Consider the following 17,632-nt stretch of genomic DNA (forward strand, 5'->3'; position numbering starts at 1 on the left):
TAAATCATAACGTACTTTGGCAGGAAAAATATTCTGAACATAGATGGCCACACCTCCTCCAAACTGATTCCTGTCTTTTCTAAAAATAGTGAACCCCTCAATATTTACATCCATGTCGGTCAAAAAATCATTAAGATGTGTCTCGGAAATGGCAAGAATATTAATACTATTCCTGCGAACAATGCTTTCTATTTCCTCAACCTTATTGCGCAAGCTGCATATATTAACATGAGCTAAAACTAGCCCCTTTTCAAGACCCAGTTTAGTGCCAGAAATATCATTCAAAGAATGAGTCATATGGACTCAGTGAAAAACAAGAAAAAACATATTAAACCATGTTAAAAGAGCCAGGGAGTTATTTTTGAGTCTCGGAATAGCTGACCATTAATATAAAGCTTGTCAACAGTCAGTGCCACTTTACATTTTTGAGCCCTTTTTTCCTTCATGATAGGCAACAGAACTTTCCTCCTGGCATTGATTTCAGCAGGGAAGTGGTCATTCAGCCAGAGGGAAGCCCCCATCAGTTCCCTTCCATGACTCTTGACCATTTCTTTCTGCTTGTAGTGTTCAAAACGAACTATAATTGGCCGGTTCTTACCCTCTCTATGAACTCTGGAAAATGCAATGTCCTTCACAACCTCAGGAGAAAATTTAAGATGTTTGGACATGAATTCTCTCACCGTTGTTTCAGGGTCAGCATTGTCCTCTTGAATGCCAGCAACAATTAGATTATCTCTCATGTTTCTGCACTGAATATCCAACAATGTTTCTTTCATGTGCTTATGTATTGTATTTATGTTTTCATAAACAGCTGCCAGGTGACTGGATGAACTATGTGTCTATCAGCGTCTATCACAGGCTGCTGCAGCCAGTTGGGAGAAGAGCTAAAACATCTTCCATCAGGAAAAGCCTTCAGTGTTCTTTGATCTTCCTTTAATGAAGAAGAAACTCTCTGTTTTAATAGAACTGATGATATTGCAGCACCTTCACTCGCCTCTTTCTCTGTTTCATTGTCTCATACAACAACAATAAAGATTTGACCTGAGCAACAATATTGTTTTCAACAAACTGCTGACGTCACACACATCCAAAGCGTCGCCGTAGCAACCAGTAGCTCCTCCCAGGACACTGATTGGTCCAAACCACTGGTGGGTCAGACCCAAACACATGACCTGAAGCCTGACAAGGATTTCTGTGATATGTGAGTCCAAGTGAAAGAGAACGGACCGACAAACTGGGTTACAGATCTGTGCTCAGGCAAACTCAGAAAACAAAGGAACCAAACTACATCTGAAACCTCAATCATGATTTAAATTCAGCAGATATACACTGTGTGTGAGCACAACACAGGAACTGACCTCAGAATCTCCAGTCTGCAGTTTGGACTCTCCAGTCCAGCACACAGCCGCTTCAATCCTGAACCCTTCAGGTAGTTGTCACTCAGGCTCAGCTCTCTCAGATGGGAGGGGTTGGACTTCAGAGCTGAGGCCACGACTTCACATTCAGTCTCAGAGAGTCCACAGGAAGAAAGTCTGTGATTACAGATAAAATAACATTTAAATATAATCAGTTCTAACACTTTGTTCTGATTTCTTTTCATCTCACATTTAATTCATTTAATGACTCATGATCCATTTACAGTAGAATTACTTCTAAAGATTGTAACATTATCATTTGTTGACTGATTGAACGGGCTGAAGTTCATGTTTTGGAGCTAAAACTCTTTTTTGAGCTCTGGTTCACTGGCAGAATGAACCTGGAGGTCCCAGCAGCTGACTGTGTGATGAGCTGCTGTCTGAGTACATCAGCTGATAAATACACAGACACAACACATGTTGAGCTTCATTAAATACAGCCACATTCACTATTATTAGCATGTGGTTTATTTTAGGAGCCCATCTATGAGTGATGATCTCCCCTCGCTGTATCACAGATGCTCTGCAGTCAGAGAGAGAGAGAGAGACGTTCTCTGCTAATAAAGGAACGTTAGAGGAACGTTGACATGGAGCCATATGACAATGTGATGTCCATATTATATTAGTTTACAAAGGGACTAACAGAGCCACTAGTGTGTGACAGAGCGTGCTCAATGTAACGTTACTACAGAGCTGATAAAGCAGATCAGTAGAGGTGGAGGGGCTCTCAGGATGTTGGCTTTGTTTACTGGAAAGTTCACCTCTTCTTTGACTTTGTCTCAAAGAAAACTCAAACTCTACAATGTGGAAACATTTTGGACAAAATGTGAGCCTCGCTCTCTTCTCTTTCATCCTCTTTTTTAGTATTATTGTTGGTCTTTTGTGTATTGTGGGTTGAAAAGCAGCTTAGAGGTAAATTAGCGCCACCATCTGGACTGGAGTGGCTTCTCTCTAAGTCAAACAGCTGCTGCACCTGCTGCTAAAAGTGTCAGAAAGGTTTAAAAAGCCCAATAATGTTGATGAAGAACAAGGTGAAAAGAGAGGGATGTTGAGGGACGATGAGGGACGTTCCAAACGTCTCCAATAACCTCAGAGCGTTGAAAAGTCCACATTTATTTAAAGCAGACAGACGCAATCGTTTCCAAGATTCACAACATGTTTTATCTGAGGAAATATTCTGCTTCAGTTTATTGTTGCTGGCGTTTAGCCTTTCAAAAACAACATTTTCACTGTGGTGGAAAAAGTGTTTGCTCTGCCGTTTGCTGCACTAAGGGAGGCAGCACCTGGACTATCAATGCAGTCTAACAGCACCACATTACATTTAATTACACTTAGATGCTTCTCTGAAACATCTACAACTTATTGCATCCCATGGGCGAGGCTTCAGCACCCCAAAAAATGAGCTCAGCAGCCCTAAAACTTGGAGTAAGAAATGTTGTTATTCTAAAAATTTTGTTCGTCTTTGAGTACTGGAGTCCAGGCACCGTTGTCCAGTTAGTTCGGTTAGCTCAGTTAGCTTCGTTAGCGCCATTAGCGCAGCTACAGTCAAACTGGAGCGGTCCGTTTATTAAACAAAAGGAGCAGTGCGACAAATTAACTGCGTACCTGTGAAGTGTGTACTTGTGTCTGTGTTGTTAAAGTTTATCGTTACTTGAGAGCAGGGGTCTCAAACTCAAATTACCTGGGGGCCGCTGGAGGCAGTATCAAAATCACCAAAAAAAGACACAAAATTGCTATAAAAAAAACTAAATTACTTAAAAAGACACAAAATGACAGAAAAAAAACTGAATTACTTAAAAAAGACACAAAATGACAAACAAAAGACACAAAATTACGGAAAAAAAGACACAAAATAACTAAAAATTATCACACAAAATGACAAAAAAGACACAAAATGACAGACAAAAGACACAAAATTACTGAAAAAGACACAGAATGAACAAAAACGACACAAAATAACTAAAAAGACACAAAATGACAGAAAAAAGACACAAAATTACTAAAAACGACACAAAATGACCAAAAAAACCTAAATTACTTTAAAAAAACACACAAAATGACCAAAAAAAGACACAAAATAACTAAAAAGAACACAAAATGACAAAAAAGACACAAAATGACAAACAAAAGACACAAAATTACGGAAAAAAGACACAAAATAACTAAAAAATATCACACAAAATGGCAAAAAAGACACAAAATGACAGACAAAAGACACAAAATTACTGAAAAAGACACAGAATGAACAAAAACGACACAAAATAACTAAAAAGACACAAAATGACAGACAAAAGACACAAAATTACTAAAAAAAGACACAAAATGACCAAAAAAACCTAAATTACTTTAAAAAAAAAGACACAAAATGACCAAAAAAAGACACAAAATAACTAAAAAGAACACAAAATGACAAAAAAGACACAAAATGACAAACAAAAGACACAAAATTACGGAAAAAAAGACACAAAATAACTAAAAAATATCACACAAAATGACAAAAAAGACACAAAATGACAGACAAAAGACACAAAATTACTAAAAAGACACAAAATGACAGAAAAAATACACAAAATTACTAAAAACGACACAAAATGACCAAAAAAACCTAAATTACTTTAAAAAAAAAAAAGACACAAAATGACCAAAAAAAGACACAAAATAACTAAAAAATATCACACAAAATGACAAAAAAGACACAAAATGACAAACAAAAGACAGAAAATTACTAAAAATGACACAAAATGACCAAGAAAAGACACAGAATAACTAAAAATGACACAAAATGACCCAAAAAACCTAAATTACTTTAAAAAAAAGACACAAAATGACCAAAAAAAGACACAAAATAAATAAAAAGAACACAAAATGACAAAAAAGACACAAAATGACAGAAAAAAACTAAATTACTTTAAAGAGACACAAAATGACAGAAAAAAGACACAAAATTACTAAAAAAACAAAAACACAAAATGACCAAAAATGACACAAAATAACCAAAAAAATCACACAAAATCACAGAAAAACCTAAATTACTTAAAAAAAAGAAAGAAAATGACACAAAAAAGACGCAAAATTACTAAAAAGGACACAAAATGACCAAAAAGAACTAAATTACTTAAGAAAAGACACAAAATGACCAAAAAAAGATACAAAATAACTAAAAAGACACAAAATGACCAAAAAAAGACACAAAATAACTAAAAAAGGACACAAAATGACAAAAAAACAACTAAATTACTTAAAAAAAGACACAAGATGACCAAAAAAAACTAAATTACTTTAAAAAAAGACACAAATTGAAAGAAAAAGACACAAAATAACTAAAAAGGACACAAAATAAAATAAAAACTAAATTCCTTAAAAAAGACACTAAATGACAAAAAAGACACAAAATAACTAAAAAAGACACAAAATGACATAAAAAAGACACAAAATGACTAAAAAAATCACACAAAATGGCAAAAAAAGACACAAAATGACTAAAAAAATCACACAAAATGACAGAAAAAAGACACAACATTACTGAAAAAGACACAGAATAACCAAAAAAAAAAACAAAATCACAGAAAAAAACCTAAATTACTTTAAAAAAAAGAAAGAAAATGACACAAAAAAGACACAAAATTACTAAAAAAAACCTCAATTCCTTAAGAAAAGACACAAAATGACCTAAAAAAGGACACAAAATGACCAAAAAAAGACACAAATTAACTAAAAAGGACATAAAATGACCAAAAAACCTCAATTCCTTAAGAAAAGACACAAAATGACCTAAAAAGGACACAAAATGACCAAAAAAAGACACAAATTAACTAAAAAGGACATAAAATGACCAAAGAAAGACACAAAATAACTAAAAAGACACAAAATGACAGAAAAAAAGACACAAAATTACTAAAAGACACAAAATGACCAAAAAAGACACAAAATAACTAAAAAGGACACAAAATGACCAAAAAAAGACACAAAATGACTAAAAAAATCACACAGAATGACAAAAAAAAGACACAAAATGACAGAAAAAAACCTAAATTACTTAAAAAAAAGACACAGAATTACAAAAAAAATCACACAAAATGACAGAAAAAAGACACAACATTACTGAAAAAGACACAGAATGAACAAAAAAGACACAAAATGACTAAAAAGACACAAAATGACAGAAAAAAGACACAAAATGACTAAAAACGACACAAAATGACCAAAAAAAACTAAATTACTTTAAAAAAAAGAAACAAAATGACAGAAAAAAAGACACAAAATTACTAAAAAGAACACAAAATGACAAAAAAGACACAAAATAACTAAAAAGACACAAAATGACAAAAAAAACAACTAAATTCCTTAAAAAAGACACAAAATAACTAAAAAAATCACACAAAATGACAGAAAAAAGACACAAAATGACAGAAAAAAACCTAAATTACTTAAAAAAAAGACACAGAATTACAAAAAAAATCACACAAAATGACAGAAAAAAGACACAACATTACTGAAAAAGACACAGAATGAACAAAAAAGACACAAAATGACTAAAAAGACACAAAATGACAGAAAAAAGACACAAAATGACTAAAAACGACACAAAATGACCAAAAAAAACTAAATTACTTTAAAAAAAAGAAACAAAATGACAGAAAAAAAGACACAAAATTACTTAAAAGAACACAAAATGACAAAAAAGACACAAAATAACTAAAAAGACACAAAATGACAAAAAAAACAACTAAATTCCTTAAAAAAGACACAAAATAACTAAAAAAATCACACAAAATGACAGAAAAAAAAACTAAATTACTTAAAAAAGACAAAAAATTCACTAAAAAAGACACAGAATGAACAAAAAAGACACAAAATTACTAAAAAGACACAAAATTACCAAAAAAAGACATAAATAACTAAAAAAGACACAAAATGACAAAAAAAGACACAAAATGACTAAAAAAATCACACAAAATGACGAAAAAAGACACAAAATTGCTAAAAAAATCACACAAAGTGACAGAAAAAAGACACAACATTACTGAAAAAGACACAAAATGACAGAAAAAATACACAAAATTACTAAAAACGACACAAAATGACCAAAAAATCCAAAATTACTTAAAAAAAAGAAACAAAATGACAGAAAAAGGACACAAAATTACTAAAAAGAACACAAAATGACAAAAAAGACACAAAATCACAAAAAAAACCTAAATTACTTTTAAAAAAAAGAAAGAAAATGACACAAAAAAGAGACAAAATTACTAAAAAGGACACAAAATGACCAAAAAAACCTAAATTACTTAAGAAAAGACACAAAATGACTAAAAAGAACACAAAATGACAAAAAAGACACAAAATAACTAAAAAGACACAAAATGACAAAAAAAACAACTAAATTCCTTAAAAAAGACACAAAATAACTAAAAAAATCACACAAAATGACAGAAAAAAAACTAAATTACTTAAAAAAGACAAAAAATTCACTAAAAAAGACACAGAATGAACAAAAAAGACACAAAATTACTAAAAAGACACAAAATTACCAAAAAAAGACATAAATAACTAAAAAAGACACAAAATGACAAAAAAAGACACAAAATGACTAAAAAAATCACACAAAATGACGAAAAAAGACACAAAATTGCTAAAAAAAATCACACAAAGTGACAGAAAAAAGACACAACATTACTGAAAAAGACACAAAATGACAGAAAAAATACACAAAATTACTAAAAACGACACAAAATGACCAAAAAATCCAAAATTACTTTAAAAAAAGAAACAAAATGACAGAAAAAGGACACAAAATTACTAAAAAGAACACAAAATGACAAAAAAGACACAAAATCACAAAAAAAACCTAAATTACTTTTAAAAAAAAGAAAGAAAATGACACAAAAAAGAGACAAAATTACTAAAAAGGACACAAAATGACCAAAAAAACCTAAATTACTTAAGAAAAGACACAAAATGACCAAAAAAAATCTAAATTACTTAAGAAAAGACACAAAATGACCAAAAAAAGACACAAAATTACTAAAAAGGACACAAAATGACCAAAAAAAGACATAAAATAACTAAAAAGGATACAAAATGACAAAAAAACCCTAAATTACTTTAAAGAGACACAAAATGACAGAAAAAAGGCACAAAATGACAGAAAAAAGGCACAAAATTACTAAAAAAAAAGAAACAGAATGAACAAAAAAGACACAAAATAACTAAAAAGGATACAAAATGACCAAAGAAAGACACAAAATGACAGAAAAAAAGAGACAAAATTCCTAAAAAAAAGACACAAAATGACCAAAAAAGACACATAATAACCAAAAAAATCACACAAAATGACAGAAAAAAACCTAAATTACTTAAAAAAGACACAAAATTGCTAAAAAAAAAAAAAACAGACACAGAATGAACAAAATAGACACAAAATAACAAAAAAAAATCACACAGAATGACAGAAAAAAACCTAAATTACTTTAAAGAGACACAAAATGGCAAAAAGACACAAAATTCCTAAAATAAAGACACAAAATGACCAAAAAAGACACAAAATAACCAAAAAAATCACACAAAATGACAGAAAAAAAACTAAATTACTTTAAAAAAACCAAAATGACAGAAAAAAAGACACAAAATTACTAAAAAGGACACAAAATGACAAAAAAGGACACAAAATGACCAAAAAAGGACACAAAATAATTAAAAAGACACAAAGTGATCAAAAAAAGACACAAAATAACTAAAAAGGACACAAAATGACCAAAAAACCTCAATTCCTTAACCCTCAGGGCCCACTTTAATGTACTACCCTTTCGAGCCCTTTGGGCTGAAAATGTCCACCTCTAAAAAAAATGCTATAAAAACTTTACAGATTCATATTTTTTTCTACTTTTTTCTGCATAAACCTCTGAAACAACTTCTGCCCTGCTCAAAACTATTAAACATTCAAAGATTTTGAGAATTTTAACCCTTTAAATGCCAGTTTGATTGCACAATGTCACTGTTTTTCAAAGAAAAAACACAAAAAAAATTGAGTTATTTTCCATATAATAAATAATTTTTGGCTGGGCCATTGGTTTTTATCACAGCCTTGGGTGGGTCAAAGATTAAGAACAAAATTGATTTTGATGCATTTTTAGTTTTTGTGTAGTGTCAGATTTAAAATGTAAAAAACCCCTTTTTGGCCACTTGATGGCAGACATGTTCACTTCTAAATAACGCTTTAAAAATATTACTGATATATTTTTTTTTCCAACTTTTTTGGATTAAATCTTTCAATCAACATCAGTCCTGATAAAAACTATCAAATATTCAATTATTTTCAGGATTTTAACCCTTTAAATGCCAGTTTTGATTCCATGATGTCACTGTTTTTCAAAGAAAAAACAAACAAAAGTTGAGTTATTTTCCATTTAATAGATAATTTTTGGCTGGGGCATTTATTGGGGCATTTATTTTTTATCACAGCCTTGGCTATGTCAAAGATAAGCAACAAAATTGATTTTGATGCATTTATAGTTTTTTTGTGTAGTGTCAGATTTAAAAATCTACTACCCTTTTATGGCAGACATGTCCACTTCCAAAAACACTATAAAACTATTACTGATATATATTTTTTTTCAACTTTTTTGGGTTAAATCTTTTGATCAACTTCAGTCCTAATCAAAACCATCAAATATTGCATAATCATCAGGATTTTAACCCTTAAAATGCCAGTTTGACTACATTATGCTAATATTTCTTATGAAGCAGATTTGCTGTGTTTTGTTAGATGTGTGTGTGTGTGTTTGCTGTTTTGTGTGTCTTGACCTCACTGTAAAACTTGAAAAGTTACTACTGTCATATACAGCCATATATGCACTCTTCCAAGTCAATAAAAACATGGGCACTTAAAAAAAAAAGCTACAGACAGTTTGTGACAGGACTCCAGCCAGGTGCAGAAACTTACAAACCGTGGTTTTTGTTTTCTCCACTGTGACCTCTTTGAAGTGCAGTATGAGAAGAGGGACCATGTTTTTATTGACTTGAAAGAGTTAATATATGGCTCTGTATGACAGGAGTAACTTTATTAGACATTACAAGTTTTACAGTGAGGTCTAGAAACATGAAACAGCAAACACACACACACATCTAACAAAACACAGCAAATCTTGTTTTCATAAGAAATATTAGCATAATGTAGTCAAACTGGCATTTTAAGGGTTAAATTCCTGATGATTATTTAATATTGATTGTTTTGATTAGGACAGAAGTTGATCAAAAGATTTAACCCAAAAAAGTTGAAAAAAATATATATCAGTAATAGTTAGGGACCGAGCACTAACGGTGCGAGGACCCTATTGTAATTGGTCTGTCTATTATTATTCTCCTTCTCCCAAATGAATTGCCTTTTTGGGGGCTTTATCATATTCCAAAACTCACCAAATTTGGAATTTACATAAATCTCATGTGAAATTTACGTATTCTGGTATTCGCGGGAATGGACCGTGCAAAATGACTCACTAGCGCCCCCTTGAAATTTTCAAAAGAGCCTCACAATATAGGATTTTTCCACCTAGAGACACGAAAATTGGTACATACGTGTATCATGGGAAGATTCACCAAAAAGCCTCAAGAACCCATACTCGAAAACGTACAGGAAGTCGGCCATCTTGGATTGAATATCGCACTTGTCATCGTTTTTGGCCATTTCCAGCTCGCATACTTTAACGAACTCCTCCTACAGATTTTATCCAATTGACTTCAAACTTGGTCAGTACCATCACGAGGCCGTAGGGATCAAACGTTGTATAAAGCTTTATCGACGGTCACACTATGTGGGCGTGGTATGGCGGCAAAATATGGCGTCTCGCCATAACACACGAGACTGTATAACTTGACCATACATTGTCCAATCTGTCCCAAATTTCACACACGTTATTAGGGTCTAGCGTGGAACACACCAATGTGTCAATATTGACACACAGTCATAGCGCCCCCGGCTGGCAACAGCAGGTAAGTTGTTGTATACTTAGCCTTTGCAGTAGGTTTCACGTAGAGACACGAAATTTGGTACACACGTGCTTCATGTGGAGACGCACTAAAAAGCCTCAAGAACCCATACTTGAAAACGTACAGGAAGTCGGCCATCTTGGATTGAATATCGCACTTGTCATCGTTTTTGGCCATTTCCAGGTCGCATACTTTAACGAACTCCTCCTACAGATTTTATCCAATTGACTTCAAACTTGGTCAGTACCATCACAAGGCCTTTGGGATCAAAAGTTGTATAAATCTTTACCGACGGTCACACTATGTGGGCGTGGCATGGCGGCAAAATATGGCGTCTCGCCATAAAACACGAGATTGTTATAACTTCTCCATTCTTTGTCCCATCTGGTCCAAACTTCTCATGCTTCATCAGAGTCCAGCCCTTAACACTTCTAAATGACAATATTTCATAAAGCCCCGCCCCTTACGCTTTATCCACGCCCCCTTTCATAAAATGACCACGTTGCATACTTTACATAACTCCTCAGACAGATTTCACCCCATGGACTTCAAACTTGGTCAGTACCATCACAAGGCCTTAGGGATCAAACGTTGTATAAATCTTTACCGACGGTCACACTATGTGGGCGTGGCATGGCGGCAAAATATGGCGTCTCGCCATAACACACGAGACTGTATAACTTGACCATACATTGTCCAATCTGTCCCTAATTTCTCACACGTGATGAGGGTCCACCTCTGAACACACCCACATGTCAATATTGATACACTGTCATTGCGCCCCCCGCTGGCAACAGGAAGTAACAACTTTTATGCCTAGCCCCAGCAGCAGGTTTCACGTACAGACACGAAATTTGGTACACACATGCTTCATGTGGAGACGCACCAAAAAGCCTCTTGGACCCATACCTCAAACCAAACCGGAAGTCCGCCATCTTGGTTTGAAAATCGCAGCATTCATTGTTTTTGGCCATTTCCATGTTGCATACTTTAACAAACTCCTCCTACAGATTTCACCCGATTTACTTCAAACTTGGTCAGTACCATCACAAGGCCTTTGGGATCAAAAGTTGTATAAATCTTTACCGATGGTCACACTATGTGGGCGTGGCATGGCGGCAAAATATGGCGTCTCGCCATCTAACACCAGACTGTATAACTTGACCATACATTGTCCAATCCGTCCCAAATTTCACACACGTGATTAGGGTCCATCCCGGGACACACCCACATGTCAATACTTACACACAGTCATAGCGCCCCCTGCTGGCTACAGCAAGTATTATGTTTTACACCTACCCCGAGCACAGTGGTTGGTCGGATTAACACCAAACTTGGTATACTTATTGTCAATGCCCTCCTGAGGATAACAATTGAAAATATTATTGATCGGCCCCTAGGTGGCGCTCTGGCGGCAGTTTAATTTAATGAGTGCCACTGTGCCCAGACCATAAGTCTTAAGGCAATGAAATTCATAGGGGTGGTATAGACTGGCCCCTGTAACGCACACACCCCGACGGTAGCATGCCCCGACACGCGTGTACTGCGAGGGCCCGTTCAGTACTGCGCGCAGTCCTAGTTAGGGACCGAGCACTAACGGTGCGAGGACCCTATTGTAATTGGTCCGTCTATTCTTATTATTATTATCCTGGAATTGGAATCGCCTTTTTGGGGGCTTTATCATATTCAAAAACTCACCATTTTTGGAATATACATAAATCTCCGCTGAAATTTACATATTCTAGTGGTCCCGGGAATGGGCGTGGCAAAATGACTCAACAGCGCCCCCTTGAAAGTCAAGAAAATTCAGCCCCTCGCACAGGAATGTCGTAGAGACATGCAATTTGGTGCATACATATATCATGACCAGACGCACCAAAAAGTCTCAAGAAGCCATACCCTAAAACGTACAGGAAGTCGGCCATCTTGGATCGAAAATGGCGTTTCCTGCTGTTTTGGGCCATTTCCACGTCGCATACTTTAACGAACTCCTCCTACAGATTTCATCCAATTCTCTTCAAACTTGGACAGTAGCCTCACAAGGCCTTTGGGATCAAAAGTTATATAAATCTTTACCGACCATCACACTATGTGGGCGTGGCATGGCGGCAAAATATGGCGTCTCGCCATAACACACGAGACTGCATAACTTGACCATACATTGTCCAATCTGTCCCAAATTTCACACACGTGATTAGGGTCCATCCTGGGACACACCCACATGTCAATACTTACACACAGTCATAGCGCCCCCTGCTGGCTACAGCAAGTATTATGTTTTACACCTACCCCGAGCACAGTGGTTGGTCAGATTAACACCAAACTTGGTATACTTATTGTCAATGCCCTCCTGAGGATAACCCTTGAAGATATTATTGATCGGCCCCTAGGTGGCGCTCTGGCGGCAGTTTAATTTAATGAGTGCCACTGTGCCCAGACCATAAGACTTAAGGCAATGAAATTCATAGGGGTGGTATAAACTGGCCCCTGTAACGCACACACCCCGACGGCAGCACACCCCGACGGCAGCATGCCCCGACACGCGTGTACTGCGAGGGCCCGTTCAGTACTGCGCGCAGTCCTAGTTAGGGACCGAGCACTAACGGTGCGAGGACCCTATTGAAATTGAAGGAATTATTATTATTCTTCTTCTGGAAAATGAATCGCCTTTTTGGGGGCTTTATCATATTCAAAAACTCACCAAATTTGGAATATACATAAATCTCATGTGAAATTTACATATTCTGGTATTCGCGGGAATGGGCGTGGCAAAATGACTCAACAGCGCCCCCTTGAAAGTCAAGAAAATTCAGCCCCTCGCAAAGGAATGTCGTAGAGACATGAAATTTGGGACATACATGTATCATGGCAATACGCACCAAAAAGTCTCAAGAACCCATACCCTAAAACGTACAGGAAGTCGGCCATCTTGGATCGAAAATGGCGTTTCCTGCTGTTTTTGCCCATTTCCACGCTGCATACTTTAACGAACTCCTCCTACAGATTTCAGCCGATTGACTTCAAACTTGGTCAGTACCATCACAAGGCCTTTGGGATCAAAAGTTGTATAAATCTTTACCGACGGTCACACTATGTGGGCGTGGCATGGCGGCAAAATATGGCGTCTCGCCATAAAACACGAGATTGTTATAACTTCTCCATTCTTTGTACCATCTGGTCGAAACTTCTCATGCTTCATCAGAGTCCAGCCCTTAACACTTCTACATTAGTGGGGCGGATTAGCTCAATATTTTACAACAATCGTTCACTTTGTGATAAAAGCATGAAATTTGGTAGATGTGTTGGTGAATATGTTTCGAACAAATCTGGATATTGGGCCACCTCAAAAGCGCCCCCTAGTGGCCGTGGCAGGCATTTGTTATACAAATAAATCAATGATGAATAAAAACTGCCCTTTTAATAATACCAACTGGTGATGAATTGTATATTGTTGGAAAGCCTGATTAATCACCTTTACAACGAGGTACAGCTTGTAAGGATCGTGCATTCATGGAATGAGCAACGGGGCTAAACATGTGGGTAGCACCCCCCAAAAAAATGCATCCCCTGTGTAGTGGGGCGGATTAGCTGAACATTCGTTCATTTTGTGATAAAAGCATCAAATTTGGTACACTCATTGCTGAATACATGTTTAATGAATCTGGATATTGGGCCATCGCAAAAAAAATTCTGATGGCTGTGGCGGCCATTTTTTAAAAATGGCCATTTAAAAGCGGCCATTTTTAAAAATGGCCGCTGGTGGTTACTGGCGAGGAATGCTTTGCCTACCCTACAGCTGCTGTTTCATGTTTTCAGCACCACAAATATAATTTAGAGACATGTTAAAGTGACAAAAGCTTTATTACAGTCTAATAGAAAAGAACATTAACTTTGTATAATATTTTATTAGGTCTTGATATTCCCATTCACAGGCTACGGCCTCCTCTTTGGCTTGTATTCTTCTGTTGCTCCTTAAAAAGAAAAAATAATTTTCAATATTGTATGACCTGCAACAATAAAAACAAAACACAGTTAGACAGAGAAAAAAATCATACATTTTAAAAATTCTACTAGGGTTACTTGTAGCAGGTTACTCTTTCTGGCAAAATCCTTGTACTGAGGTGTGTGACTTAGTCAGGCGGCTTAGCCAAATAAAGGGGACACGCCGGACAAGAGCACCACATTTTTTCCACATACTCTCTATCATTATAGGTTTCAATTTTTAGTAGGAGCCACTTCATCAAGATTGCGGTGATGGCAGCCATATAAAGTCTATGAGAAATGCTATATCTTCCAAGCCACTTAGAAGGTCAATCTTGGTGTCAAAATATACATTTACTGGGTCCAGGAATCATTTAAAGCTATTGAGAATATCACTAGATGATTATTTGATCAAATAGATATGTTCATTTTCACTCAGACTGGGCAACTCGCTTCAAGTGCTGCAGCAGGGAATCCTGAGTTGAAACTGTTTGGAATCAATGTTCACGGGAAAGTGTGGATTAGCTGCCATGTACACTGCTCAAAAAAATCAAGGGTACGCTTTCATCTCATGTCAGATCTTGATCAACAAATTATTTACAGTGAGTCATCCAGTGATATTCTCAATAGCTTTAAATGATTCTTTGACCCAGAAAATGTATATTTTGACACCAAGATTGACCTTCTAAGTGGCTTGGAAGATATATTGGTTCTCATAGACTTATGGCTTATATGGCTGCCGTCTCCTATCTGCAATCTTGATGAAGTGGCTCCTACCAAAAGTTGAAACCTTTGGTGATAGAGAGCATGTGGAAAAATTTTGGTGCTTTTGTCCGGCGTGTCCCCTTTCTTCTCAAATCTGGTCCTAAGCCGCCTGACTAACTGTGATGGAGTTATAAAATACATTTAAAAAAAGATTAAAAAGAACCACATGGGCAAAGGAGACATTACATATAGTGTGTGTGTGTGTGTGTGTGTGTGTGCAGAGAGGGATGTCCACATTCCACAGGACATAATTTAACAGTGTCTTATTAAGCTTTCACACCCAACAGCCACTGATACATGTTCCAAGCTAACTAGCTAGCTTAAGTACCTATTTTTGCTATCTTGCTAATTTACTTTTCCACCAAGGCCCATGATGATTGTTTTTCTCTTTAGCCTTTATGATGTTCATAGCATATTTTATTCATAATTATAACAGGTGAAATAAAATATTTAGACATACCTTGATGGACAGTCCACTGCACTGCTTGTCCCAGGAAGCAAATGCTAGCTAGCTCATTTGCTAGCTAGCTCAATGGCTAGCCCGATTGTGGTGGGGCAGGAAAAATAACTGAAAGAGTGTCTAACTGGATTTTTGTTAATTTAATATGTGTATTTACATTTTTTTAATTTACGTTTGTATATTTAGTTTAAATTTTTTAAATATTTTAAGAAATAATTTAAATATTTTTTGTAATTTTAACGAAGAAAATGACTGCTATGGCCACTAGGGGGCGAATTTGCGATGGCCTAATATAGAGATTTGTTTGAAACATATCCACCAACACATCCACCAAATTGTGTGCTTCTATCACAAAATAAACAATTCTTGTGATTTATTGAGCTAATCCGCCCCACTGGTGATGCACATTTTTGGGGGGTGCTACCCACACGTTTAGCCCCGTTGCTCATTCCATGAATGCACGATCCATACAAGCTGTACCTCGTTGTAAAGGTGACTAATCAGGCTTTCCAACAATATACAATTCATCACCAGTTGGTATTATTAAAAGGGCAGTTTTTTTTCATCATTGATTTATTTGTATAACAAATGCCTGCCACGGCCACTAGGGGGCGCTTTTGAGGTGGCCCAATATCCAGATTTGTTTGAAACATATTCACCAACACATCTACCAAATTTCATGCTTTTATCACAAAGTGAACGATTGTTCAGCTAATCCGCCCCACTACATAACAATATTTCATAACGCCCCACCCCTTATGCTATATCCATGCCCCCTTTCATCACATGACCACCTTGCATACTTTACATAACTCCTCCTACAGATTTCACCCCATTGACTCCAAACTTGGTCAGTACCATCACAAGGCCTTGGGGATGAAATGTTGTATAAATCTTTCCCGACGGTCACACTATGTGGGCGTGGCATGGCGGCAAAATATGGCGTCTCGCCATGAAACACGAGACTGTATAACTTGACCATACATTGTTCAATCTGTCGCAAATTTCTCACATGTGATGAGGGTCCAGCCCAGAACACACCCACGTGTCAATATTGACACACAGTCATAGCGCCCCCTGCTGGCAACAGCAAGTAACATGTTTTACACCTACCACATGCACAGTGGTAGGAGACACGCCATTTAGTACGCATAGGGACTGAGCCCATAGCGCCTCCCCCGACGGCGCCTACCCCGACGGCTCCACTCTGCGAGGGCCCGTTCAGTACTGCGCGCAGTCCTAGTTATTAGGGACCGAGCACTAACGGTGCGAGGACCCTATTGTAATTGGTCCGTCTATTATTATTTTTCTCCTTCTCCCAAATGAATTGCCTTTTTGGGGGCTTTATCATATTCCAAAACTCACCAAATTTGGAATATACACAAATCTCATGTGAAATTTACGTATTCTGGTATTCGCGGCAATGGACCGTGCAAAATGACTCACTAGCGCCCCCTTGAAATTTTCAAAAGAGCCTCACAATATAGGATTTTTCCACCTAGAGACACGAAATTTGGTACATTTGTGTATCATGGGAAGACGCACCAAAAAGCCTCAAGAAGCCATACCCGAAAACGTACAGGAAGTCGGCCATCTTGGATTGAATATCGCACTTGTCATTGTTTTTGGCCATTTCCAGGTCGCATACTTTAACGAACTCCTCCTACAGACTTTATCCAATTGACTTCAAACTTGGTCAGTACCATCACAAGGCCTTTGGGATCAAAAGTTGTATAAATCTTTACCGTCGGTCACACTATGTGGGCGTGGTATGGCGTCAAAATATGGCGTCTCGCCACAAAACACGAGATCGTTATAACTTTTCCATTCTTTGTCCCATCTGGTCCAAACTTCTCATGCTTCATCAGAGTCCAGCCCTTTAAACTTCTAAACAACAATATTTCAGAAAGCCCCGCCCCTTATGTTTTATCCACGCCCCCTTTCATAAAATGACCACGTTGCAGACTTTACATAACTCTTCCAACAGATTTCACCCCATGGACTTCAAACTTGGCCAGTACCATCA

General features: G+C 36.4%; 1 protein-coding gene across 1 annotated transcript in view; it reads right to left on the minus strand.

Moving 5' to 3' along the window:
* Positions 1–1,216: 1,216 nt before the first annotated feature.
* Positions 1,217–17,632, minus strand: part of LOC131975215 (protein NLRC3-like) — a 35,875-nt gene continuing 19,459 nt past the window's right edge. The window contains exon 7 of the mRNA XM_059337818.1: positions 1,217–1,532. Within this exon, the coding sequence (XP_059193801.1) occupies positions 1,316–1,532 (217 nt within the window). The 3' untranslated portion in view covers positions 1,217–1,315. The remainder of the gene's footprint in view (positions 1,533–17,632) is intronic.

This window comes from Centropristis striata, chromosome 7, assembly GCF_030273125.1.
Source record: "Centropristis striata isolate RG_2023a ecotype Rhode Island chromosome 7, C.striata_1.0, whole genome shotgun sequence".
Lineage (NCBI taxonomy): Eukaryota > Metazoa > Chordata > Actinopteri > Perciformes > Serranidae > Centropristis > Centropristis striata.